The 27389-nt window shown below is 38.7% G+C and overlaps 1 protein-coding gene across 5 annotated transcripts in view; it reads right to left on the reverse strand.

Moving 5' to 3' along the window:
* The window catches only part of UBR3 (ubiquitin protein ligase E3 component n-recognin 3), a 108159-nt gene that overhangs the window by 72125 nt on the left and 8645 nt on the right, over positions 1 to 27389 (reverse strand). For 4 of the 5 annotated variants that reach the window (XM_063116411.1, XM_063116410.1, XM_063116409.1 and 1 more), the window contains exons 2-19: positions 27228 to 27367; positions 24788 to 24946; positions 23331 to 23474; positions 22548 to 22597; positions 19915 to 19981; positions 14915 to 15045; positions 13281 to 13509; positions 11627 to 11806; positions 9837 to 9970; positions 8462 to 8548; positions 7004 to 7069; positions 6817 to 6906; positions 5659 to 5787; positions 5504 to 5556; positions 5125 to 5258; positions 3604 to 3680; positions 2152 to 2302; positions 1176 to 1272 (exon numbers count right to left, since the gene is read on the reverse strand). In XM_063116411.1, coding sequence (XP_062972481.1) covers positions 1176 to 1272; positions 2152 to 2302; positions 3604 to 3680; positions 5125 to 5258; positions 5504 to 5556; positions 5659 to 5787; positions 6817 to 6906; positions 7004 to 7069; positions 8462 to 8548; positions 9837 to 9970; positions 11627 to 11806; positions 13281 to 13509; positions 14915 to 15045; positions 19915 to 19981; positions 22548 to 22597; positions 23331 to 23474; positions 24788 to 24946; positions 27228 to 27367 — 2118 coding nt within the window. The remainder of the gene's footprint in view (positions 1 to 1175; positions 1273 to 2151; positions 2303 to 3603; positions 3681 to 5124; positions 5259 to 5503; positions 5557 to 5658; positions 5788 to 6816; positions 6907 to 7003; positions 7070 to 8461; positions 8549 to 9836; positions 9971 to 11626; positions 11807 to 13280; positions 13510 to 14914; positions 15046 to 19914; positions 19982 to 22547; positions 22598 to 23330; positions 23475 to 24787; positions 24947 to 27227; positions 27368 to 27389) is intronic. The other variant, XM_063116408.1, reaches the window with a different exon arrangement.

Below are 27389 nucleotides of genomic sequence, written 5' to 3' on the forward strand. Positions count from 1 at the left end.
CTTCCTATCTGCAGATGTGCTCATGAGTAAGCATCCAATCATGCCTCTTCCATGAGCCACAGAGCATCGCAACGGCTGTGCTATCCTTTCCAGGGCAAACTGCCCATCTGCTAAGAGCATCATACCAATGTTTCATAAGCAAAAGGAGGGAGAGTTTGTCACTTTTTCTCCTGAATAGGCACACTTGGGCCACAGCTAGACCTAAGGTTTATCCTGGGATCATCCAGGGTTCGCCCCTGCCTGAGCACTGGATCCCCTGTGTGTCACCTAGATGAACAGGTTTGACCCCAGGACGATCCAGGGATAAACCTTAGGTCTAGCTATGGCCTTGTTTTCATGCCACAAGCTTTAAGTAGCTTATTCCAATTTTTTTAATGCATCAACCTCCTTTTCCAAAAAGAGCTCTCCAACTCAGATGTACAAAGAAACACATAAAACCACTAAGATGAATCATCATAAAACTAATAGAAGAGTATAAAAAAGTCATTAAAAATTACAGCCCAAAAGCCTGAAAAAAGAAGAAAATCTCCACCTTTTTTGTGGCAGGCAGTGTAGCTAATGTGGACCTCAATTGAAACTGTCTCTCACAGGCTAGATACTGTAATGGAGAAGGCTCTAGCCTGCTTCCTGAATACATGGGAAGCTGCTCTTAATGAACGGGAGTCAGGTCATATGAACAAACTTTAAAAGATCTTTACATTAACTGGTGAGGGACAGTTTTAATTGGCAAGTCTAAATTAAGGGCATCTATTTTTCTGAGACTATTATGAAATGAAAAAGGTAATATTAAATATTATCATTCAATTTTCTCGCTTCTTTCAGTATTTCAACAAGGTACCATGTGGAGGTTTGTTTTGGTAATAGACGGATCTGTTTTAAGTTTAACTAGTTGATTAACCAAACTGATCGGTTTAGAGGGAGATAACCAAACAAAAATCCAGTGGATAGACCTACTTTATATGCCTTTTTAGTGAGATTGGTGAGAAGCCCACACATAAATATGCCCTATGTAGGATTTTTGTATTTAAACAACTGTATTTACATCTTTGCACATGCCCTTCCCCACTCTAAATGATCAACGATTTCATGAAGATAAAACACGCTTTCAGAACTTACTGTAATTTCAAACATAATAAAATATTCACTTTTTATGATTCAGCATATATTCAACTTACAATGCTGTGTATCTGTCCATTGCAGATTGCACGTCCCTACGATAAACAGTTCGAAGAATTACCATGACTGGATCAAACTCCTTATCCCAGACTTCAGCTATTGTAAAAGAGACAGAACATGTTTGCCATTAAGTTATGAAATTTATTCCAAATCTAATTTTGAAAGAATACTTTCATATTTTGATAATATTTTGTCATATTATATGTAGGTTCTGCTGCAGCAGCAATGCACTTCAGTTTGTGCTTACTTTCTTATGAATACATCTGTTTCTTCAAGGAACATTATTAAAATGAACATTGTCCTTATATATTTAGGGCACAAACTCAGGGACTTACAAGTATCCGATGCAGGGCGCACACAGGACGGAGGAGGTCCTCTCCTCTGGACTCCATCCACCCTGCAATTGTTGCTAGATACTTGTAGGAATCCACATATGTCATAGGAAGCTGCCTCAAGCAGTTTCCGTGGTCTCCCCTTCCCACCCCGGGAACCTCCCCTTTTCGCCCTCTCCACAATCGGTTTTACGAGCAAGGAGAGGCGGTCACCACAGTTCACTCCACGCTGGCTGAGAAAGGGAGGGAGTGGGGAGCATGGTTTCTTGGCTCCCAGCTCGGAGAGCTGTCTATGAGCTCAGAGCCAGAAAATTGAAAAATCCTATGTCCCCCCAGATGCTGTCAAGGGGACATAGGCTTTCTCCCTAAATGATTTTTTTTTTTTTTTTTTTTTACATTTTGAACACCTTACAACATCACATATTTGTTTAAAACTGAGGGATTGGAGAAGAAGACAAATCCAAACAGACAAGCAGCAAATAGTAATAATAATAATAATTAATAATAATAATAATAATTTGTAATAACGTTAAATTTAAGATCAAACAGTAGCATTTCTTTAGTTGTAATTGACACTAGCTCATTAGAAATACATACATATGTTACACATGCACAATGCCAGATGCATAAAAAGTGGACATACCTTTAGGTGTATACATTCCTTGCTGCATGGAGCCCCCTGGCTCAAATACAGGAGCTTTAAAATCAGCTACAGCTGACAACATTGACTCAAAGCTTAAACTGCCAGGAATAATGCCACTTTTAGGATTAGGATTTTCTGGAATGTGATCCTTGTGTTAAGATTCATACCAAGTATTTCTAGAATCATTTTGAGAGCAATATTTTCCAACAAACACTATAATTAATTATTTTTGGGATTTCTGCAGCTGCTTAATTTCACCACAAGAGGTCTACATTTTATAATAAATCCTGTTCGCTCAATCATTTAAAGCATTACCGCAAAGCATTTTCTTGGAGGAGGCACATAAATTCCTTTATGTTTATTTCTACTTCTAATTGTACAACTGGGACCAAGAAACTGATTATGTAACTAATCAAAAACTTATTCATGACCTTTATGGTGTTAGAAAACTACAAACCACACCATCATTTTTCAAAAAGACACCGTCACACAAAATTGGACATACCTGTGTAAATATAGCACTCAGTGGTATTACTAATCCATATTACATTGGATTAAGAACATCCACATTTGTAAAAACAAGAAAGCAAAGCTCCTACCAACTCTGAAGCCTATGCTAGTTTTATCATTCACTTTTTTATTGGGATTGAAGGAACAAAACTCATTTCACATCTATGTATGGAAGAATATATCAGCGTAACGTTAGACTGCACCCTTCTGGGTTTTTGCATACATTACAGTTTTTGAACACATTTATATATGGATTTCAAACAACCCACTAACATAAGACATATTTATCACTTTTCTATCCTGGCACTTTGCTTGGTTATTCCCTGAAGTGCAAAGACCAATCAAGGCAAGGCAGCTGGCCTCAACAGAAAAACAAACACAGTTTTAAATCCAATCCCCGTCCTTTAGACATAGAACATGACTGAAAGGGGAAGGGAGGAAGAAAGGTGATGATTTATATCCCACGGCTAGAAAAGAGTTGGAGTGGTTTTGTTTTGCTTTTTGTTTTTGGCCAGCTTAGAACCGCATTATACACAAAGAATACTCAAGATTTATTCCAAACTTAACGTGCAATAAGAACATAAGAACTGCCCTGCTGGATCAGACCAAGGGTCCATCTAGTCCAGCACTCTGTTCACACAGGGGCCAACCAGCCATTGGCCAGGGATGAACAAGCAGAACACGGTGCAACAGCACCCTCCCGCCCATGTTCCCCAGCAACTGGTGCACACAGGCTTATTGCCTCAAATACTGGAGATAGCACACAACCATCAGGGCTAGTAGCCAATGTTTTATATTTTAAAAATACCAAATATTGCTAACAGTGATATATCTCCCAGGTATTCAAAATTGCTGTAAACAAAAGCCCAATGCAAAGCAAAACACACCAATTTATCATATATCAAAAATTGATGTAATACACTACAAGGATATGAGGTCCAGTAGAGAACTGTGAGTCCTGTCATTCATGCAGAGTTGAGCAACCATCTCTGCTCTCAGAATCTCATCATCGGTCATTCCTAAAATAATTGAAAGAGAAATTAACACAACAATGTGATAACATACAATACCACATAGGGTAAGGTAGAAAGTGTAGCTATTTCTACTTAGAAGTTCATCCAGCTACATATTACTAACATTATATAAAAATGGCTGAATTTTTTTTAAAAAGAACTTGGACTGTAAATTTATTCCTTAAGAATTTGGACTGTAAATTCTATAGGAATTTAGTAGATTAGGCTTTAGAGCTGAATGTTAAGCCTGTTTAAAATAACTTTTACTGATATGTTAAGTAAAGCACTGATATGTACTAGAAAGGAAAGTTGACAGGAAGGTTGGGTAGGCTGATTTTGTGGTGGAAGGCATTCGCAGCACATCCCCTATCTACCACTAAATGGACCTCAGACTGAAGTTGGCTGTTTTGGTGGCAGGCAGCCACAAGGCTCAGTATCTCAACAAGCACCAAAGCAAACCCAGCCTGGGGAGCGGTTGTAATTTGGTGGTAGAGCAAGGCTTTGCATGTAGAAAGTCTGAGGTTCAATTTCCAGCATCGCCAGATATAGCCAGGAAAGACCTCTCTCTGAAACCAATTGTATTGTGCACAATTGAGCTAGATGGAACAATGATCCAAGTTGGTGGAAGGCAACTTTCTATGTTCTTCCAGTTTGGATCAGCAAAAGATCTAGTACTGCAACTACAATACTATGCATACTTAACTGGGAATAAGCCCCAATGAACATAATTCAGCTGGTTGGAATACTGGGTGGGCCTTTCAAGTTATAGCATTCATATTATTGATTTCTGTTCCTAGAGATGCCTTGCTGGTTTTCTCTATTATGGCTTTTAGATTTACAGCAAATACTTTTTTAAATTTTATTTCCCCAAGTATTTGGTTTGGTGCAATTTCTGGACTGCTGTTTATGTTTTATTGGGTTCTATTTTAAAATTCCCTTTTCTCTGTTTCTATTGTTTTATTATCACATTGTAATTACAACGTTATTTATAAGCTGCATTGGTCTGAAAGACAGGGTATAAATACTCTTATACATAAATAAAGAAATAGCTAATGAGGCTTACTTCCAGTTAAAAATGCAAAGGATTGTGATAAAATGAGGGACAGGATCCTGCAAACCAGAAATGTTGGCTTTGCTACCAAGGTCGGTCAAAATTTTTAGACTTCATCTTACATATGATAATGATTAAAAATACACTAAGAGAGGTTTGGATACAGTATTCAAGCATGAGACTGCCCTCCAAAAATAAATTTTATTAATGTGTTTCATTACTACCAAAGGTCAAGATTCAAGGAAACAATGAAAGAGTATTAATTGTTGGCAAGCCATTTCAGTAGCACTTTCCATGCTAAATTCTGCACTTGAAACTCAAGATTCAGTTAAGTGCTTCTACTCAAGACACAGATATTGCTAGAATTAAAGCATAAGGAGGAAAGATTACAAGTCTTACCCAAGTGTAAACGGAGACTCAAAAGAATGACAAGAAATGTTAAAGCGCCTTCTAACATTGATCTCTCATGCTCTGAATCCAGCACTGTATTCTGATGTTGTGAAGCCATTGTTAAGAGGTCAACCACCTTGAACCTACAGGAGGGGGGGGGGGGAAATCAAATTTACAATATCTAGCATTATTACAACATCTAGCATGAGAGGTGCTATGGGTCTGCAGGGAAACAGAGCAGGTACAGAAATAATTCAAAACATTTGCTGTTACTGTTTCACAACACTGTGGTGCATGTAAATCAGAGGGACGATTGTCAAAATGCTGGGCCATATCATAGTTAATTTACTTTTGTTTAAAAACAAAAATCACACATTGAGTATCTTACCTTTCAAAAACTGAAGAAATAAAATAATCTGGGTCAAGTCTAGAAGCACAGACCTATTTTCCATAAAAAACAAAAAGCACATTGGTATGTTAGTTATCACTTTCTAGCTATCTACTAACATAGAGCAGATGAGGTCACAGAAAGCACTGACCTACCTGTAATAGATAAATGTCAGGATCAATCATAGAATTACAGAAGTGAGACTGCACATAAGTCATGGCTTGTCCTTTAATCTGCAGGCCGTTCCTTACCCACATATTACTATGGATTTCAGAGAGGCTTGCCTATCAAAAGGAGTAAAAACAGAACCATTTTAGTTTAGTTTTTTTTTTTGCTTTGAGGAATTGTAGACAAATATGCAGACTGTTCCTTAGTCATGCTATTTGCATTTCAGCTTTAAAATAGAGGAAAACCTGAAAACACATTTTCGTAGTGAATGCTAATACAGCTTTTGCTGAATATTTCACCCAGTGCTAGTACATTAGACTTCTGAGGCACCGCTAAACCTACATGGCAAAGAAAATGTTACTTCTGCACTCTGACCTTCACAAATAATTACAAAGTGTGCAATTCAAAGAAAATATTCATTCAATTAAAGTGTTTTCATCCCACTCAACCAAAAGGCTCTCAGAGCGGCTTACATGCAAACAATAAAGCTAGACATGAGATCCAGATGTTGCCCCTCAAGGTTGAATTTCTGCTGCTTAGCTTTATCTGAGTTTTTGCCTTCATTTTATCGAACAATTTCTCTCTCCTTATTATGGTCCTTGTAGACCCTCAGAAACAAAAACTGAACTAGGGATAACCTCATTCAGCTGCAAATCAATTGCCTCCAGTGAATGCTAGGCAATTTAAGAACTTTGGGGCTGTTTACACAATACGACAGACCACCACTAGTTATTTAACCCACGGTGACCATGGGGTACATGTGGAGCACGTATGGGGCACGTGTGGGGCATGTGCAGCCACCATTTTAAATATGCAGCTCTTGCTTGGGGGTTGCCATGTTGTGCAAACCTGGGTACACAACACGAACCCATGTCATGAGAATCTGTGGGTTATGCATAAAACAGACCATGGGTCATGTGAGGTTTTTTTAACCCTCACATAACCTAAGCTGGCCAGGTTCACACGGCAAGCCCCGAGCGGGTGATGGTTATGCAACCAAGTACCTGCAGGTGCCACAGCTCGTCAAGATGCAGCATGCTGTGGGACATGGTCTCTGTCTCTGATGTTTTATCAGTGATTACTTTTTTACACGTTATAAAAGTTAACAGTATACTTAAAGAGGAAAAAAAACTTGGTATACTTGCCTGAATCTGAAGTGGGTGAATCATTAGCTTCATCAACATCTCCTGGTCAGGAAGAAGGGAATCCAGATCCAGTTCTTGGCATTTAACAGCCTATAGACAAAAGTGAGTACATATTTTTTCAGGACATAAACAACCAATCTATATAAAGAATGTCCCTTTTCTCCCTGCAAAAACACCATTAACCTACCTTACTCAGAAACATAGCATAGTAACGATGCAGTGGCAGATGAAAAGTGACCTGATTAGGAGAAGGCTGTAACAGAAACAATGGTCATTTCACTATCAAATAAATATATAAAATAAAACACGCAATTCCCTGTATGCATTATTAAACCATTTTTATTTCCCTTTCTCTTGGTTTGGGGAAGGATCTGGATTATCATAAGCATGGGAACTTCTCCTTAAACTCCAGGGCTCCTGAGACCCATGCCATTCTAAAACACACACACACACCAGAAAACAGATGCCCCTTTTGTAGCAGCCTCTGATGAAGCAGGGACTCTTGAAGTTGGAAGGGGAAATCTGAAGATGCACAAGTGAAAACTATTTTGATCAATTTTGATAAAGGGCAGTATAAAACTTTAAAAGAAAGAAAGATTTTATGATCATTCTTGTTGTCTCGCAGAGAACAAGAATGCATCCTCCAGAAGAGTCCATGCAACACAGAAGTTCTCTCTGCATACATACCCCATCCAGCACAATTTTGAGCCTTTTACTAATTTATCAGAACCCTGAAAATCTCCACTTCCCCTTAAAATTAAAAATGAAATCTTTCAAACTCCACAGTTATGGAGAAGGCTTTTAAAAACCGAGCCCAGGGCATATCTTTTCAGGACGTATGCCAGTCCAGGTCCGGGCCCAATTCAAAGTGCTGGTATTGACATTTAAAGCCCTAAATGGTTTGGGGCCAGGTTATCTGAAGGAACGCCTCCTCCCATATGTACCTACCTGGACCTTAAGATCATCTACAGGGGCCCTTCTCCGTGAGCCCCTGCCAAAGGAAGTGAGGCAGGTGGCTACTAGGAGGAGGGCTTTCTCCGCTGTGGCACCCCGGTTGTGGAATGAGCTCCCCAGAGAGGTCCGCCTGGCGCCTACACTGTACTCCTTTCGTCGCCAGCTGAAGACCTTTTTATTCTCTCAGTATTTTAACACTTAATTTTAACTTAAATTTAAATTTTACTGTTTTAACTCTGTATTTTAATCTTATAATCAACTTTGCTGTGTGGTTTTATCCTGGTTGCGCTTTTTACACTGTATTTCGAAATTGTGTTTTTAACCTGTTGGATGTTTTTTGTGGTTTTAATTTTTGTGAACCGCCCAGAGAGCTTCGGCTATTGGGCGGTATAAAAATGTAATAAATAAATAAATAAATAAATAAATATCTGAACAAATATTTCCCAAAAGTGGCCACCAAAGCAAAGCACATTCCTCACATGCCCAGCATTTGCAAGGGCACACAAACACCAAAGCACATTAAAGAACAGTGCCTTTCTGTGCCTCTGGTAAAAGTGGGATTTCAGAGATTTCCAGGCTAAACAAAAAAAAACAGTTAATTTTAATTCTAAAGGCAATGGGAAGACACCTCCAAGTTTTAATATAGATCAAATCCCACAATAGCAAGTTAAAAAACATAAGATCCACACACCTCATCCACAAAGTTGATCGCATCAAACCAATCCTGAAGTGCTTCTAGGCAGTATCTGACAACATTTCGTGTGTACTCTTGTGTCTCCTGAAATAGGATACAAATGTTGCACAAACTGAAAAAAGCAACTCTCTCGCCAGCTTAAAGATAATCCGCACGATAAACCTGAGGGTCAGAGATTCCTACATGTCTCCTTTTTCTAACATACAATCTGCAATAGAGTTGCATATTACTTATAAAGTAATCATTCTAAGAGAGAAACTATTGTACAAGTAGAGAATCTCTCCCAGATGAAATCTGCAGTCCTGACAGGCAGATCAGTGTGGCATCAACACTTTGAGAACCTGATGATTTGTTATTTGACCCTTAAAATTATAACTTAAGAAGAATCCCCAGGCTTGCATGCTTCACTCCCAGCTCCCCTCAATATGGTGAGAAAGTAGTGGGCAAGTTTGCATTTTATGTAACTTACAGAAAGTAAGTTACAGTGGGTTGGTGGTTCGCTCAATAACCCACGTTATTCTCTGCAGCTTGCTGTGGCTTGTTTCCCCTTTAGTCCTCCTGCTTACTCCCAGCATGTATTCCATGGGACTTTGCAGCACAACCTCAGCAGCCTACTCTGCTAAAGAGTGCATTAGTTTGTTAGAAGTTACTGGGCCTGTTCAGAAGACACGTTAAACCATGGCTTTAACCACAGCGAATAAGGCTTTTTGCTTTATTCACCATGGTTTAAGGTGTCTATTGAATGGGGCCAATGTGATAAAACAGAATAGCTATATACAAACTTTTGTATATAAATCTAAACATAAATATATAACTATTGAACATAAATACATACATTTATAAATATATAAATAATGTAATCATCATGAATAGAGGAACAGTAAGCAAATAAGGTTATGTATTAGTCAAGAAAACTGTAGTTAGTTTTGTCCCTCACTTGTGCTGAGGATTAGCTAATATCCCCTTAAATTATCATCTCTCCATTCCAGCCTGGCTTTTCCCTACAGCTGCATTTTATGGATGGCTGCCTACTTTTTGTCTACTCAGCCCAACTGACCTGGGTAAGTCAAACCAGGAGGGGGAGAACTATATTTCAGATTAAATGGTCTCCAAGCAGCAACACTCATATTTGGCAAAGAGAAGGGGCAAACATTTATATTTGTACTTTTGTAAACCGCCCAGAGAGCTTCGGCTATGGGGCGGTATATAAATAAAATAAATAAATAAACGCTGCAACATAATGTGCTGGCCCAATGGGCCTTAAGACATGTGTGAGATTGTACACCCTCTTGATTAGCCAATTAGCTAAATGCATATTATTTTGAAAAATAATCACTGAAGAACAGCGGAAGAAAGAAAGAGCTTAACTTACCCTGACTTTGCAGTGTGAGAGCAGTCCCCACATTGGCTGGGCACAGGCCTCAAGCTCAGCAGCAAAAGCAGCATAGTAAGTCTGGGATTCAAACTCAACATGCTCATTAAGTTCTCTCTTGTTTAAATTCATACCTTAAAAGGTTGAGACAAAGTTGTACAACATTATAGCTAAGTTTCGCTCTATACCTTTTTCATACTATATACAATGTGTCTACGGTTGGTCATCTACAGAGAAAGCACAGAAAAAGGTTCAGGTTCAATAACGACATGGTTATTTGGCCAGAACGGCTATGCACAAGTGTCGAAAAGTATCACTAAACAGATCCAATAGTCTAACAGAAGGCTATTTGTCTAAAGTGCTGATCCTTGTGTTACTTTTTGTACATAAATATTCATTTCCATCTATAAAGCAATGCATGAACAACCACCAAGTGTATATTTTGACCCAAATAACCTCCTGACTAAAGTTTCACCAAATCTCAGTGCATATGTCGGGGTCTGTACTATGTATAGTTGTTTCTATATTACTGTATACAATAGCATGAGAGAGGTTCTTCAAAAAGAGGTTCTTCAACCAAATAAACAGATACAAGTGATAAATTTCCCCAACTTGCTGTGACTTTTTGCCATCACTGAACATTGATTCAGGTGGAATCATGTTACGTGAAGAAGCTCAACTTATCAGTTTCAGGATTTCTTAAGTTTGTCCAAAGTCTTTCTAGATTTAACTATATTTGGTACCTCTCCATAGTTCCATACAAATCTTATTACGAAGCAAGTTCAAATGCACATGGAAGGAAACGTAGTCATTGAAACCCCACCTAATAAGGTATGGACTGGCAGCAAGCCTAGCTGGAGCCCATGCACCATGGCAAGGCCCTCCAGGGCTGACATCTACCCTGCCTCTGGCCCCTGTCCACAACCAACATTACTGCTGGCATCTGCTACCACTCGGGCCCCCTGGTGGTACTGCAGCCACAGAGCCACAAGTCACTCCCCTCTCCCCCGGATATGCTCACCCAGTGACACTTCTGGATGGGAACAAAGGAGCTGCTCAGCTCCAATCAGCTGCCATCTTATCTCTCTCAAAAGGCAATGCCCAACATGGGGCATTTCATGTTGGGAAATGTAAGATGGCAGCCACCTGGTGTCAATCAAAGCTGAGCAGCTGTTATTCAACTCCCATTAAGCCGTTCACCTGCCACCGGGTGATCATGGGCAGGGCAAAAATGACATGCTGCTGCAGTGCTGGGGGGGGGGGGGGCGCGTTGGTGGTAGCTGCCAGTAATGTTGGCAATGCTGAATGTGTGGCCCAGGTCTGGGTCAGGGGGTTGGCATTTGCAATACTTTGCCGAGAAACTAACTCAAGCCTGAACGGTGACCCCCACCCCCAGGCCAATGCAGACATTCAGTGACTTAATACTGCTTGCCAATCACAGTGACTGATGTTATACATCCCTATTATCTGTTAAACAAATTTAAAACTGTTAAAAAACAGAGTGTTTGTAAAACAGTTTATCAATAACTACAGGTTTAAGTAATAGCAATGTTCAAAGTCTGAAAATTTACCACTTTAATGGTGAAGAGTATCTCTTTTTGAAATACTCTCCAGAAATACAATTTCCAATTAAAGAGAAACTATATCTGGTAGTAAATTACAGTGTTTATAACTGAATTATTACTATACAGCAAGTATTAGGTTACCAGCAAGCTTTTTAAAAGTTTTCATCAATTTTTGCCTTCACCCAGCCAAATTTAGTTCACATAGTTAATGAAAGCACCACATACCTTGAAAAAATGATACAAAGTTCATCCACGTTACTAATAGCCTGTGGTCCTCCAAGAATTTCTTCGCCACACTCTGGTGTGAAAGGATATTAATAAAGTCACTGACAAGTGGCCAGTAAGTATTGTTCTTAAGTAGTGCTTCCCCACAGTTCACTACCACATGTAAACTGTTTTCCTCATCTACAAGAAAATCAAAATGTTAAGATTTTATGGAATAAAATGTACACTAGTACGTATTGGACATTCACACCCTGACACAAAGATTGGGTTCAGATGATTGCGCAGTGGGAAGACGCCATTGTGGCTTCTCCCCTGCCCTCACATGTGCTGCACATTATGCATATTTGCATAATTTCTCACCCTGCAGCAAGGGTTGATGTGTCATCTGAACCCAGCACATGGCATGGGGGGGAGGGTTATACCTACCCTACAACTCACAAGGTGCAACAGAAGTTGTAGAGTGGGTATGAAGCCACCCCCAATGCGCCACGTGCCAGATTCGGACAACACGCCAACCCGTACTGCAGCAAATGGTGCGCACATGCACAGCACACAGGTTCATCGCTTATGCCCATGTGGAAGTAATGATATTGAATCGGTTATCCACATTCTACTTTGTTGCTCTTTTTATAGAGAGATTAGAGAGAAATTGTTGCTTGACACCAGACTAGAAGTTAATGCACTTCTTCGTGGCTTCAGGGCCACAGAGGACAGACACACAATCAAGGCTTTTGCAAAATTATTTTTGAATGCTATGAGAATTAGGTCTCTCCAGAATTGATTCTGATGCATACTTCTCAAATTTGTATGTAACTTCGCCCTACTCTTTTGTATGTGTAAAGTCTGGTCGGTGAACGTAATAAAGTTGTTGACACAGGTTCATGGGGAGAAGCCACAACGGCTTCGTTCCCCTATGCGATTATTTGAACACCTCCATAGACTCACTCTAGCATGCAAAACAGAACACCTACAGATGGAGCATCATAGCAAAAATGCCCTCTCTGGGGTTGAATTCAAAGTCACGCTAGCAGGCATCCACTAGCGCAATGAGACTTTCTCCCCACTGCAACCCTTCACACCACCCGAAAGTCTGCTCCAGAGGGTTTCCCAACTCCACTCCTGTCAGTAGAATGACACCATTAGGCTCAGTTCCAGGTCATCACCCACTACTGTGCTGATGGTGAGCAGAACTGGAGAAGAGCATCAGAAGATGACCACAATGTACAGCCAGGTTAATAAGTGTTTTAAAAGTTTATATTTTTAATAGGCTTCAAATGAATAAATATGGGTATAGGTGGGATGATAAATATTTTTATAGGCTAAGTCACCTATGTAGGTATATTTATATGGCTGCTTTAGGGACATAAGTTAAACACTGCTTAGGTGTTGTGCAAGATAAAATAGAATGAAACAAGGTAAAATAGAATGGAACAATCTAGCATAAAGTTATGCCTACCTAAGTTCCATTTGTTGCAGTGGAACCAAAGTATATGTAACTGTGTGAAGCACTGTACTACTTTATTTTACTAACATTAGAGCATCTTTGACACCTCCAAAACAGAAGACATTAATTCAAGTGTAGCGTAAGAAGCTAAATACAGAATGAGGAGAAATATTCCATGTAAGCATCTTGAATAACCTGGATTCAACTCACCTTGTAGTTCACTTTTAATAAGGCAACTCTCCATCATATACAGCAGGACAGTAACCATAATATCAAGCAACTGGCATTCTTCTGTCACTTGACGTGCTAACTCTTCATTGCTGAACAGCTGGACGCTGATGTGTACAATTCTGTTAGACATGGTATCAGATTCATGGCTTTTCTTCAGTGTTTTCATAATAAATGCATAATGCTGCACAAACGTTTTAGTAAACGCAATCTGCAAGGTATAAAAAACAACTGCTAGCATTACAATTTGCCCATTCAATATGAGTCTCAATATTTATTTATTTATTTACTTAAACTGCATATTTCTAAACCACCCAATTGCCAAAACTCTCAAGGGTGCTCACAAAACAGCTATTAAATAATTTTAAAAAAACATAAATATAATAAAGCAATGTAAACATTTAGAACTGATTAAAACACCCATAGAATAAACAAAAGTAAAATCAGGAACACACAACAGCAGCAGTGCAAGGTTCTAAGAAGCACCAATACAAATCCTGGGGAAATAAAAACAAAAAGAGCACAACACGGGCACCAGGGCAAGCCTCTCTGGGAAGGGCATTCCAAAACATGGCCCCACCTTGTTTTGAAAAAGCCCTCTCTCTCGTAGGCCATGACCTCAATTCCTATGGTGGAGGCCAACAGAGAAGGGTCTCAGAAAATGACCTTGCGGTCTGGGTAGGTATATCCACTGAGAGATGTTCCATGAGGTAGCATAGCCCCAAGCCATTTAGAGTATAAAAGGTTAACACCAGGACTTGGAATTGGGCTCGGAAAGTAACTAGAAGCCAGTGCAGATCTTAAAACACCAATGTAATATGATCATATCATCCAGTCCCAGTTAAGAGTCTTACTGTCCTATTTGGACAAGCTGAAATTTTTCAACTGTTTTCAAAAGCAGTTCTTTTATCAAAGTGGGGGGAGAGGGGAGACAGACAGGGTAAGGAACGTATTGGTGTAGGTGAAAAAGTAGGACAGGAAGATATAAAATATGCTTCCGGAGTATACAGTTTGCAGTCCGATTTGCTGATTTCAATGGGCTTACTGCATTGAATCAAGTTGCATGTCTACTAACATCAGCATTTTAAAAGATTTGTAGTTGAGGACCAAATGGCTTGGTAAGTATCATCTGGAGGATACACTCACCATAACTAACATAACTTGTTAGTGGGTCCTTTAGGTTTCAGATGCTGTCCTAAGCACCCAAATGCCCAGAAACATTTAAAATTGTGCAAATATTTTCTTTTTCCTTGAGAGTTCTACAAGCAATTTCAATGTTATAGCTGATATTCAGACAATCAGAGATGCAGCTAATTCCCACTGTCAGATATGAAAGACAAAGTGTAAGCTGTTTCATAGCCAGTCATGAGAAAGCTCTATGTTTCTGGTGGTCTTTCAATCCTGACATAAGTATGTAACAGTCATTTTTACAGGTTTTTGGAGCAGTTCCTTCTAATTTAGTGTCTACTGTTTATTATTTTCTACACTGTTTCATATTAGCAACCTTGTAACTGGATTTGGACTTCTTCCATAACAGCTTCTCTATGCCACCACAAATTATTTTATATATACTACAATAGGAGAGATAGGAGAGAAAAGAAGAAACACACAAATACCTTATAATCTTGATCTGGAAGCATGTTGAGTAAGAAAGTTACCATTTTCTGGGGAAATTCGTATTTTATGGTCCAAAATAATAATTCTTCTAGAAAACATTTATGCTTCAAAATATCCATGATAGATTGATCTGTACAAAAATAATAAAAATCGGAGTACAGGAGATTGAGACTGCCTATCAGATTATGTTCTGATTTCATGAATAGTTAAATCTTAACAATATTTATTAATATTTTCCACTTATAAAGAAAGACACAATACTAAGGATCTCGAGGTTATTATTAAATTGCTTTTAGTGCTCAGAAGAAAACTAGATTGGGCTAACCTGAGGGCTCAAGGCACTATGTTTTCAGAGATCTGTACAAATAAAATTTCAATGCAACTCTTCCATGTATTCAGACCTTATACAGTGACACATCACTGTATTGGCTGCACATCACAGCCAATTCCTGAGTTTTTTAACACCAAAATTGGTGAGGGTGCACAGCTCATCACTTTCAATTAACAACACAGGAGTAAGGTTGCTTCATGAGATCCAAACCTAGAAATGTGAGTTGTTCCTAACCAACCCAGAGTTCCAGGTTCAAACATCATAAAACAACCCAGGAACATGATGTTCCTGGGTTGTTAATTCAAAGTGGAAGCGGGTAGGAACCAGTAAGCTCGCTCACACACGCTCATGAACAACCTAAGGTTTATTAAGCATTAGTATTTGATTGTCTGAAACAAGTCAGTTCACATGGCACACTGGGCTTAACGTGTGTTATTTATCTATTGCAGAATTCTTTGGAATTCTAAAGAGGTTAATTACTTAGAGGATTTTATACCAGTTGTTCTATACCACATCTGCACAAAGAGGTTGCAGAGAGAAAGATTCTCAGTGGCTACTTCACTGTTCTGGATTTCATTTCACCTGAAAGTTCATTTTAGCCTGATTATCTTTCAGGCGCCAGGTCAAGACTTTCCTCTTCTCCCAGGCATTTAACGGCATTGAACGCTAAGTTTGTTTTTTAATGGACCCCAGAATTGTTGTTTTAAATGCTGTTTTTATACTGTTGTTTTTATGTCTCTGATGGTTTTTAAATTTTGTATACTTTTAATGTTTACTGTTTTTAGCTTTTGTGAACCGCCCAGAGAGCTTCGGCTGTGGGACAGTATATAAATGTAAATAAATAAATAAGGAGAACCCTTTAGAACAAGAGTAGGGAATGGGTGGCCCCTCCAGATGTTGGTGGACTACAACTCCCATCAGCCCTAGCCAGGCATAGCCAATAGTGAAGGCTGGTAGTGATGGCCCCAGGGAGAGATTTCATCTCTCTGATGAATGTAATGTGCCAAGGGTTAAAAGATGGCTTCTCTGCCAAAGGGTGGCTACAAGCGGCTACATGCCAGATTTGCATTCCTTAATGGTGGACATCATGTCCTAGCAGACAAAGGGAAAAACTTTTAACCAATAGAGCATTGAATGTAACCTATGACTCATTGAAATTGTGCACCTTAACTTGAAAATTGAATGTAACTTAATTTGCTAATCCAGAACTGACCAATAGAAGGGTTAGAAAGAGACTAACACCCTCTTGTAGTCAGGGCCTATATATACTGTGAGATTCCTTTGTTCTGGGCGCCTCCATTTTATGGAACCAGAGAGCGGCCACATACTGCAGTATCAGAAGTAAATGGATTAAGTGTATTCTCCAGCCTCGTGTGTTTGATTAGCTATTAACGCGCCGGGGAAGCGGGCCTTTAAATCCCTCGTTAAGGGACAACAGTAGGACTTGCAATCCAACAACATTTGGAGGAATGCATACATTTGTGCTGGTTTTAGTGGGTGGGACAACAGCAGTAAAACTTGTTTAAATTTAATTTTTACTAGCATATTACATGGCAAAATTCAGATCATTATGGCTAGGGAATGTTTTCCCAGTTAATTTAATGAGATGCTGATTGCAACCTTATTCCCATTTCAACATTATGCCAAATATTTGCATAATATTTGGCATAATGTTCCCAAAGCAAATAAAAATTAATCCATTGTTTGCTTGTTTGTTTGTTTAAACTGCCTTGTTGCAGCTCATAATGGGTTGGATTCTTCTATTTACGGAAAGGAATGAGATCCAACAGATGCTCCCGGCTGGAGGAAGTAAGTGGAGTTTTGCACAGATTCCCCCTTTCAACTGCACTGCCTCACATTGGTGCCCACAAGAACTACATTGGAAACCCCAGTGCCAAACTGTGGTTAACTGAAATCAGAAACAGAAGATTCTGAATTCCTCCATGCAGCCAGAGAGCGGAGGCACACACACATCTAAAGCTTGCTCATGCAATCTCTGCCAATCCCAGTGTCTGACCAATAGGATTTTGGAAGTTACACTGACTTTAGTTTAATTTCTCGCTGGTTAGGAGGGCTGGTTAGTAACGTTTAAAGGGATATACGGCCACCAATCCCTTCTTAGTTTTAATGGTCCCATTCTTCCTGGTTTTGAAAAACTCTACATTCTTTTTAAAGTGAAGCATACCTGGTCAAAGTCCAGGTATGCTTCACTTTAAAAAGACAGAAGTCCCAGCTTGCTAGATCTACTTTCTGCTTTCTTAGTTATATACTGGGAATATGGTTGGAATTAGTATATAAGGCAAATTTGAGTTTAGAAACCCCATGTTTGTCTTGTAATGCTAATGCAAAGGCAGAAAAGGACATTTGTAGAAACAGAACTGGTGGAGAGGGCAGGAAAAGATTAGGCCAACTCTCCCCAGGCCACTTTCCACCCATTTTTCTTTCCTAGCTGGGTTCCAAATCCAAAAGCAAGCCTACCTGGGTGAAAAGACACAGCCTGAAAGGGAAGCATTGCATGGGAATAATTGGTAAAGCATCTCTTCTCCAACCCACCAATTCTCTCCTGCAAATGCCCTTCATCATATTCTATTAACCCATCAAACACAAGTTTGGGAGCCAATTCCACCTTAAGACATGGCTCTAAGAGATGTCAAGACATTAAAAGGTATTTTGATACCAGGTGCCTACATTTCTTAGGGCACAATTCTATGCATGTTTAGACAAAAAAAAGTCCTTCAATTCCCAGCATTCCCCAGCCAGCAAACAGTGGCACTGTATGTACTGGCAAGTAGAGAAGGTAGGGTCTTTTTTTACCACTCTTGGGCACCACCTCTGTAGCCTAGCAAAACAATCCATGAGCAACCCACAATTCTGGGTTCACATGTAATGACAACCCATGGTTTAAACAACCCAAAGTTCACTACCAAATAAAAAAAACATTGGCTCACAATGTTTATGGTTAACAAATCATGGTTTGTTAGCACAGCTGAGTTGCATATCATGACAATCCAGAATTCAACAACCCATGGTTTAGTATTATGTGTGAACTAGATCAATGAGATTAATAGCATTGGACCATGAGGGAGCAAAAGGGGAATGCAAAACTCCGCTATGGAACTCACCAAATAGAGTATTAGGCAAAGCAAAGAATATTGCTCCCTGCTTTGTCTAATAGTCTTAACTGTTCAATCCTGCGCATGTCTACTCAAACGCAAGTCTCACTGCGTTATTTGGGACTTACTTTCAGGTAAGTATGCACTGGATTGCAATTGAACACATACACCCTTACCCATGTCACACTGATGCTGCTGACAACATGATCTGTGATTTTTTTTATTAACCTTTTTTCCTTTTAATATAAATTTAACAAAACAAAACAGAAAACAAATCGTGAGAATAAAAATAAAAAAGGAACAGAAAATTACATGCATAGAAATATCAATATTCCATCAAGTACAACATTCTTTCTTTTTTAAAAAAGAAGATTATGCATAAATTTCCTCTGTGTTGATTCCACTGGCTGTTTTGTTACATGGCACATTTGTGCCTGAAATTATCCTGAATGGCTATTTTCCCCAGAGCTCAATCTATTCAGCTTTCCTAGTATACAGCCCCTTCCTCTGCACAGTTTCTCAAAACTATCACTTCTTCCCTATCAGCTGACAATTGTATATCTGTATGGCAGAAGATAATGCAGTTAATGTTACCACGTGTCATCTTCAATGCCTCCTGATAAGAAAAATCTACTTTTCTCCTTCCTAGACTTAATATAGCAACTAAAGCAATCTTTCTGTGACTTTTCACTTCAAATCAATCCATCCTTCCAAGATCCTGGATATCACCAGTCAGACATCCACCTTTTCATTCAATCATCCTTTTGTGTAAGTAATAAAAAGGCCAAAATTAATCTCTGCTACTACTATAAATACAGTTCAGCAAGAACAACAAAGGAGGCCAGGTTAGGACAAGGACATTCTTCTTTTTCCCACCCATTCTGGGCAAGAAAATGTCTTTCCCTATTACTTATGTAGTCTTGGGCAGAAAAATGTTAGAGCCAAGTAAAACCTTTGCACCCAGCATTGGAATATTGAGTAGAAATTTGCTATCAACAAAGCGTCAACACTGCTTTACCAAAAGATACTGTCTTTATAAACTGCTGCAGTATACAAAAATGATGAAATATAAAGAATACAAATCCTTTTCCTTGCAAGTGCATAACCACTTGCACATGAACTATCTCCTTAAGGCCTGAGATCTATTTCCTCCCTCGACACGTGGATACTCATGGGCACTCATCACGTTAGGCCATTATAGCAGCTCTGTATGTGATTTGCATATCCTTGCCATATCCATATTCAGCCCTGCCTGCTCCACTCAGTCAAAGGATGCTGAGTGCTCGTGTTCCTTGACTGAACAGAGGGCAGAGGTCTAGATAGACATGCACAGACCTCCTATTCCAAGTAATGGCTTGGTGTACTGAGTGGCCATGAGTGCGTGTTTACAGAAGTGTGGGGTGTGGGGTTCAGACGCACAATGATCCATTATGTCCTACAAGGATCCAATCTTTTGATCATATTGCCTGTTTCAGTCAGCAGTGTTCAAAACAATCAAGCTTCGTTACCTCAGGATACAAAACACAAAGTATCCAATAAACAATTTGCCACGTACCTTTGGTGCTGCTGCTTAATTTCACCCTCTTGCGCTTTCCCACACCTTGGCTACCATCCTGGTCCTCCTGAGATAAGGGAAGAGTTTGAAAGTAAATAAATATAAAACATCTTAGTGTCGGCGACCTTATGCTCTGTAATTACGCTTTCAAAAGAAAAATAAGATGTAAACACAGTGCTCTGGAAACATTTGATAACTGCAGCACCATATTCCAAAACCACTAGCATTATTAACAACATATTCTTCATCAAAAAAAGTCTTCATAATCCTTCTTAAATTATGCTTTTGCTACTACAAATAATCTTTATGAATACCTCATTTACACCCTGTCTTGTTTGTGCTACTATCTGCCCTAAAACAGACGTGCCCAGCAGAAGCAGCCTGAAAACAAAACTGCTCTGAAGGCTGGCAAAATAGGCAGGAATTAATCTAATCAGAAATAAAGAAAACAAGCTGTGATTCGTTTGCTTGTCTGCAAAACAATTCATGGCTAAAAGAACAAACCATGGTTAACATAAACATTTAATGTTACTTGTGAATGCAGTCAATATCAACTAAGTTGAAAACCACACATGCACATACAACATTTAAATAACTGAAGAAATTACCAGTTATCTCATGGTATAAATTGTCCTTGTTTTAAATAATATGTACACAGGAACCTTGAACTAGACACGTAAATGCTATCTAGTTTCTAGATAAGATTACAATGGTGTAATCTCTGATCTCAAGCACACGTGATTTTTTGGGTTTAATAATCATGTCTATAATATGCATTTTATATCTATTTAAGAGAGATACAAACACAAATAGGTTAGTATGCTATTTAGTGAAATGTGCTCACTAAAATATTGGAAAGCGCAAATGAAGTAATCTAGTCATCAAAAAGCAAAAGGCACTTAAAGGTTCATTTCCTGCATCTTTCCCCAATGTACTCAAGCTCCTTTGTTTTAAATCTTCCAAACGCACATCTTGCATTGAAATAATATGGCATCCCTCCTTCCCAACACCATAAACTTAGACCTTACAATAAATTGTACAAGAACAAAATGTCTGAGCATCATTCAGAATTCGTCTGAATGTAGGGAATTAATTTCACCTTCAACTATTTTTTTAAAAAAAACCACATTTCTTTTCTTTTTAAACAAAGGGAATGTACAGCAGCACGACTTTGAAAAATATTAATTTCTAAATACCACTCCTAAGAGCATAGCAGACTCTGCTATTCCAATGACAATTATCTAATTGTTGTGGGCATAAATAAACAATAATTTCCCCCTCTACACCTGTTACGTAGAGTTTGCCAGGAACCAGAAATCCTTTGCAGATATTATAAACCCTTAATATTTTATGTTTCTCTAATCTCAAATGAAATCTAGTCTGAAGTAGCAGCAGGACATTCGTTTTTTGAAGTTGAACTAAAATCTGAAATACTATGAGTGGTTTTGAACTAAGGTTTTCAAACAGGGTTTCCTCCTTTTAACCAGCTCTAGTCTGGCAACTCTTACAACAACCTGAGAAGCAGACATTTGCAATAAAGCCTCCTAACACTAATAACAACACCAGGGAAAGAGTGACTGGCTAAATTTCTGTATGTCGGATTACTCTTAAAGGCACAGAAAAAGGACAGGAAAAAATTGAACTACATGACAAAACTTACTGATATAATTAAGGGAAGGGAGGAAACAAAATTATCAATTTATTAAGAGATGGTGTCTTTATTATATATTGAAATTGGAATGTTAAGGTTCAAGATGCAGTAAAACCTTGTTCTTTATTGGGGGTAATTTGATTCTTAATGTTTTATTGGTAAATTATCCACTTTAGTAGGATACTGAGGAAGCGATATACATGTTTTGTAGAGTTATTTTGAAAGATTTTAAATCCTTATGTTACAAGAAAAAATAACATTCAAGATTTTATTTTAAAAAAGAATATGTATGTATTTACCACTATTTTTAAAAGAACATTTAAAATGTAGTAAAATATCCATCCATTTACATATTTTAAGAAAAAGGGAGCTTTTTGTTGTTTTCCAACTTAAAACGCACATATATATATATATATATATATATATATATATATATTACTTTCAGAGAGAATTAAACGGCAATTCTACTCTGGCTAAACTGGGAGGAAGCCCCCACTGAACTCAATGGGATTTACTTCTGAGTAAACAAGTTCAGAATTGCCCTGTTACAAGTAAATATTCCTTTCCTATGAAGTTTCAACAAAGGAACATAGCAGAGAAAAAACTCATTATTGCCCTTAATAACAAAGCTACACAAGAGAGCTAGAAAGACATATTCAGCCTTTTCAGCATAACACTAGTTAAAACCTGTTCATCAGACATGAAACTGACATGGTAATGAGCTAGCATATTTCCAGAAGTTGCTATCTATACTGTAATTCCCAGCATTGCTAAAATTAGTTCAAGGAAAGCAGTATTAGCAACAACTCTCCTAGTGGGAGAAAGCAACAAATATAGAAGAGAGAGATTTTCAACATGATGGATTATAACCTTGAAACAACAAATTAACTTGTTAGCAAAGACAAGCAAAGTGAGGCTCAGGGTATTTTAATTTATTTCACACAAGATTATAAATTTCATTTTACTTCTAAAGGAATCTCACCTCATCTGAAGAGTCACCTTGCCCTGAAGTTGGTGTAGCACCTGTAAGACCTTGTGAAATTAAAAATTTAAATATAAGACTTTTATTTTAAAAACAGTATCTACATATAAGTCTGGGTTAATCGGTCAAGCAAGGGCTGCATCCTAACAGGATCTGAAAGTAAAGTCTAGCAGGAAAATGCAAAACCCTTAAAGATGTGCAACTTATGATTTGGTATTATGGGCAGTATCTAATTGGACATGAGCACTAACATAAATTATGTGGTGCTATTATAAAGGATTTCTAGTGCAATGCCAATAGCATTAGCTGGCATAACAGGATTCCCCGGAAAACCCACTATGCCAGCTAATGCCATTGGCATTGCACTAGAAGTTCCTTATGCTAGAGCAACATAATTTCCATTATCGCTAATGTACAACTGGACACTGCCCAGTACCTAGAACAGTGCGCAAATGCACGCTGTTGTTGAAATGTTATCTGAGCCACAGTTACTATGTGATCATTCAAAATGCTATATTTACTAATAAACAGAAGTAATTAGACCTAAACACTTCCATGGTAATTTAATTCTATTACATAAGAATTTAGATGCTCTCAAATTTTGGAAACTGAAGAAGGGTTTTGGTATAGTTTTTGTCTTCAGTAGTTATGCAGTTTTAACTACGTTCTATAAGCCACTTCAGAAGCGGATAGGTTTTAACATGTTAAGTAAATTAATACTGGGCTTCAAGTCTTCATTTTAAGAACATTCTTATATAAATAAATTTTATTTTCAGAACAAACCTTGAATTGCTGAAGTGCTGGTCCCAGCTGCTTGTTCCTGCGCTCCACATGCAAGCTTGTCTTCAGGAAATGTCAGTCCAGAACCTTTCAGAGCTACAAGGTATTTTTCATGACTTTTCTTCGCACATGCATTTTCTCCGCCACCTTAAATATATTCAAAAAGAAACATTCACTCTAGGAAACAACCCTTCCCATATGAAACAGGTGGATAACAGATTACACAAGAAATGTCCCATGGTATAAAATAAATTCTGGGCATTTCCACACAATAAATGCATAGGATCCATTTACCTACCTTCACGTAGTGCTTTTCACCTGTAAATATAATATTTTTCCAGCAAACTGCAGTGTTTTGTTATGAGAAAAATGTGATTCCTCTGTAGGCAGCATATGTGCAACTACTGTGAGCAGACTGTGTAATTGTGGTCACATGTCACAGACCCTTCTTAGACTGTGACTATGTCATGACTAACAATATGTCATACCACAACTCTCTCCCACACGTACACTACTTTGTGTAGGTTTAGCTGGATGTTAATTCTCAAAGGCTGAGCATTCCCACATGAGCAGGAATTTTAATCTAGCCCTTGAAACCAAGAGAAACAAGGCTAGAACTTCACTTGCACTGAATGCCCTGCCATTTTGTGACTCTTAATTATTTACTTGGTTTTTTGAAGGCTGTATGCTCACTTATTCGTTCCTGTTATTTGGAATTATTCCACTAAGTCTAGAATGCAGTTGAGGAACATTCTCATAATCTGGAAAGGTTTTATATAACTATAAATTATAGATAGGAGTGGGAAAGGAAGATCTAACCAAGGGTAAAAAATACTGAAGTTCTAATAAAGTCTAAGGGCAAAACATTTTGATATGTCTTTTTCAAGCTTTGAAATGCCACATTCTTCAGTGTTCACATACATTAAAAAAAAAACACCAAGGGTGTTTTTTTCATGAAGTTTGCAACTTGTCTGCTCACCTGGGTGAGTAAATGTTGCCTGCAGAAAAGTAGATGAGATACAGTTGAACCTGTCCCTCCATCATCTACTAATTACATGCTTGATTCCACGACTGCAGGATTATGCCTGGTATTGTCCTCTAGGCCATTTACAGCTGAGACTGGCTGCTCTGATGGTTCCAGCAGGAGAAAGAATCATGTCATGCTATATGGGGTTCTAGGGCTGCAGAAGTGAGGGAAAGCACACTCTGGCCCCATCGGCCAAGGGACCAAGGACTGCTGGATTGTCTGTGCATGTGTGTATCACAATCTAATGAAAATGGCCTTGAGGATCATTCAATCAAACATGGGATATAAATTGTCTTAAATACATATACTACTTCAATGCTTTTCTTCAAGTTCTGTAAGGCCTGAAAAGAGAATGTGCAGACCACAGCACTGCTTCTCTCCTTTAACAGAACACATGGTTAACTCCTCCAGACAAAAAAAAACATCAACTCACCAGAGCTAAGATCTGTATAGAATTGCTGATTTGTCAAAACCTGAGTAAGGACTGAACGCATTGCTCCTCCCATTTTTGTCAGATCTTCCAAGAATGAAATGTGAGGTTCCAATATCTGAAGGACTTTTTGAAGGTCTTTTTCTGATGGTAGATCAAGGACTGGGGTGGAAGCAGTTTGCATAAGATTAGTCAAATGTTCTAATTACTTGGTATCTTCTTACTTCACCAAGCACCCTATCCCATTTCTATAACTAAAACTTTTAGACTGTACACCTGATTATAATACTTGTATGTGGCAAAGACTGGTCATATCTCTTCAGATGGTCTTGGCTGACATGGATTTTTTCGGATCGGTTCCAACCTGGTTTCCGATAGAAACAACTTTGGTGGTACAGTGTATAATTCTGTTCAGCTGGACCTTTCAGAGGCCTTTGATACCATCAACCATGGTTATCTTTCTAGGTCACTTAGTTAAAATGGCTCCAGAGTTTTCTGAAGAGGTGAACCCAGATGGTGGTTCTATGAGACTCCTTTTTCAACTCATGGCCTTTGGGATACCTCAGGGTTCCATCTTGTCCCCTATGCTTTTCAACATCTATATTAAGCCTGTGGGAGAAACCATCCAGGAGTTTGGACTAAACTATCAATATGCATATGACATGCAGCTCAATCTCATTCCCACCTACTAGCCCCTGAAAAGTTGTGGAAGACTTGAACATGTATCTGGAGGCATTTTTGGGATGTGTAATCCAGATGACATGTAATCCAGATAAGGTGGAGATAGTGTGGATAGGGAATTCTGCTGTTCTGGATGAACATGTATGACTGGTGTTAAATGGAGCTGTACTCTTCCTGAGGGGGCCTGGCACAACGCTTTGGAAGTTCTACTGGCCTCTATGGAGATGAAGTGGTGTCAATGGCCAGGATCATCTTTTATCAGCTTTAGTGTATTTGTCAGTTATGCCCCTATCTGGAGGGAGCAGACCTTTCCTCAGTCAGTCATGCCCTGATTACATCCAAATTAAGATTACTATCTGGAGCTGCCTTTAAAGATGGTACGGAAGCTTCAATTGGTGCAAAATGCAGGTGCCCACCTGGGACAAACATCTGAACATATAATACTGATTATATGCCAGTGTGCTTCCAAGCCCAATTCAAAGCCCTAAAAACTTGGGTTTAGATGAAGGACCTCCTGCACCTACATAAGTATGTTCAACCCTTAAGATTGGCCATGGAAGCCCTGTTGTCAAGCTTGCTGATAAGGTCCATCAGGCTAGACGGTACAAGAGGCGGAGCCTCACTATTGTGGAACTCCCTCCCACAAGAAATATATTTGGTCCTCTCTTGAATGATTTAAAACAGGCTCCAAAGAACTTGTTGTTTACATCTGCTTTTAATTAATAACAATTTTGGTCTATGCTCATAAGTTTTAACTTCAACCATTGCTCCTTTTTTACTGCTGAGTTTTGGAATAAATTATTTTTAGGTGGTTAAAATATCTTGGTACTTATAAGAACCTAAGAAGAGCCATACTGGATCAGACCAAAGGCCTATCTAGTCTTGCATACTGTTCATACAGTGGCCTACTACATGCCTATGGGAAACCCACAAGCAGGACATGATTGCAATAGCACCCTTCTGCTCATGTTCCTCAGCAACTGTTATGGAAGCCACTGATGAAGGAGGTAACATGTCTAGTAGCCATTAATAGTCTTCTCCTCCATGAATTTGTCTAATCCGCCTTTAAAGCTATTCAAGTAGGTGGCCATTACTACATCATGTGGTAGCAAATTCCATAGTTCAACTACGTGCTATGTAAAGATATACTTCCTTTTATCTGTCCTGTATCTCCCACCATTCAACTTCATGGACAACCCCCGGTTCCAGTATTATGGCAGAATGAGACATTTTTCTCCCTACGCACTTTCTCCACACCATGCTTCATTTTATACACCACTATCATGACCCCCTGTGTCTTTTTTTCTAAGCTTTCTAAGCCCCAAATATTATATTTTACTTCAATGAGGAGGCACTGAATAACAGCCCCAAAATATTCTCTTATCCTTTCCAGCGTTTCTGGCCAAACAGGCACCAAGTACCAACTCACCCTCATCTCCCACCCCACTCTGTGTACCAACCTTCTTTACTTGAGGATTTCAGCCTTTTCTCTCAATTTGAAAAATGCATGAAGTTGCTTATCAAGGCCGAGGTGGGGTGGGGAAGGGGCTCTAGAGAATCCTGCTACATTAACTTCACTGTCAAATGCTCATATCACATTTTCTTGAAATAGCACTCACTTGCAGTTCACCAAATGCTTGAAATTGCACTTAGCTTGAAAATTAAATGGACTATCGCCCCTCTAAAGTAAACAAAACAAACGTTACTAGTAGTGTTAGGAATCTTGTCTTGTGAGACTATCGAACAATATTATTACACATACCTGGCTCGTTATAACCTTCCCTTAAGTACTGAATAAGAGAGAAGATGAATTGTGGAAGAACTAGTTCTGACATTATCAGCAGATCTCTTGGAACAGATGGAACTTCTGAGCTTGATTTTATCCGATGCCTTTTGCAAAACCTGTAAACAAATTTATTCAAAT

This window comes from Elgaria multicarinata, chromosome 2, assembly GCF_023053635.1.
Source record: "Elgaria multicarinata webbii isolate HBS135686 ecotype San Diego chromosome 2, rElgMul1.1.pri, whole genome shotgun sequence".
Classification (NCBI taxonomy): Eukaryota; Metazoa; Chordata; class Lepidosauria; order Squamata; family Anguidae; genus Elgaria; species Elgaria multicarinata.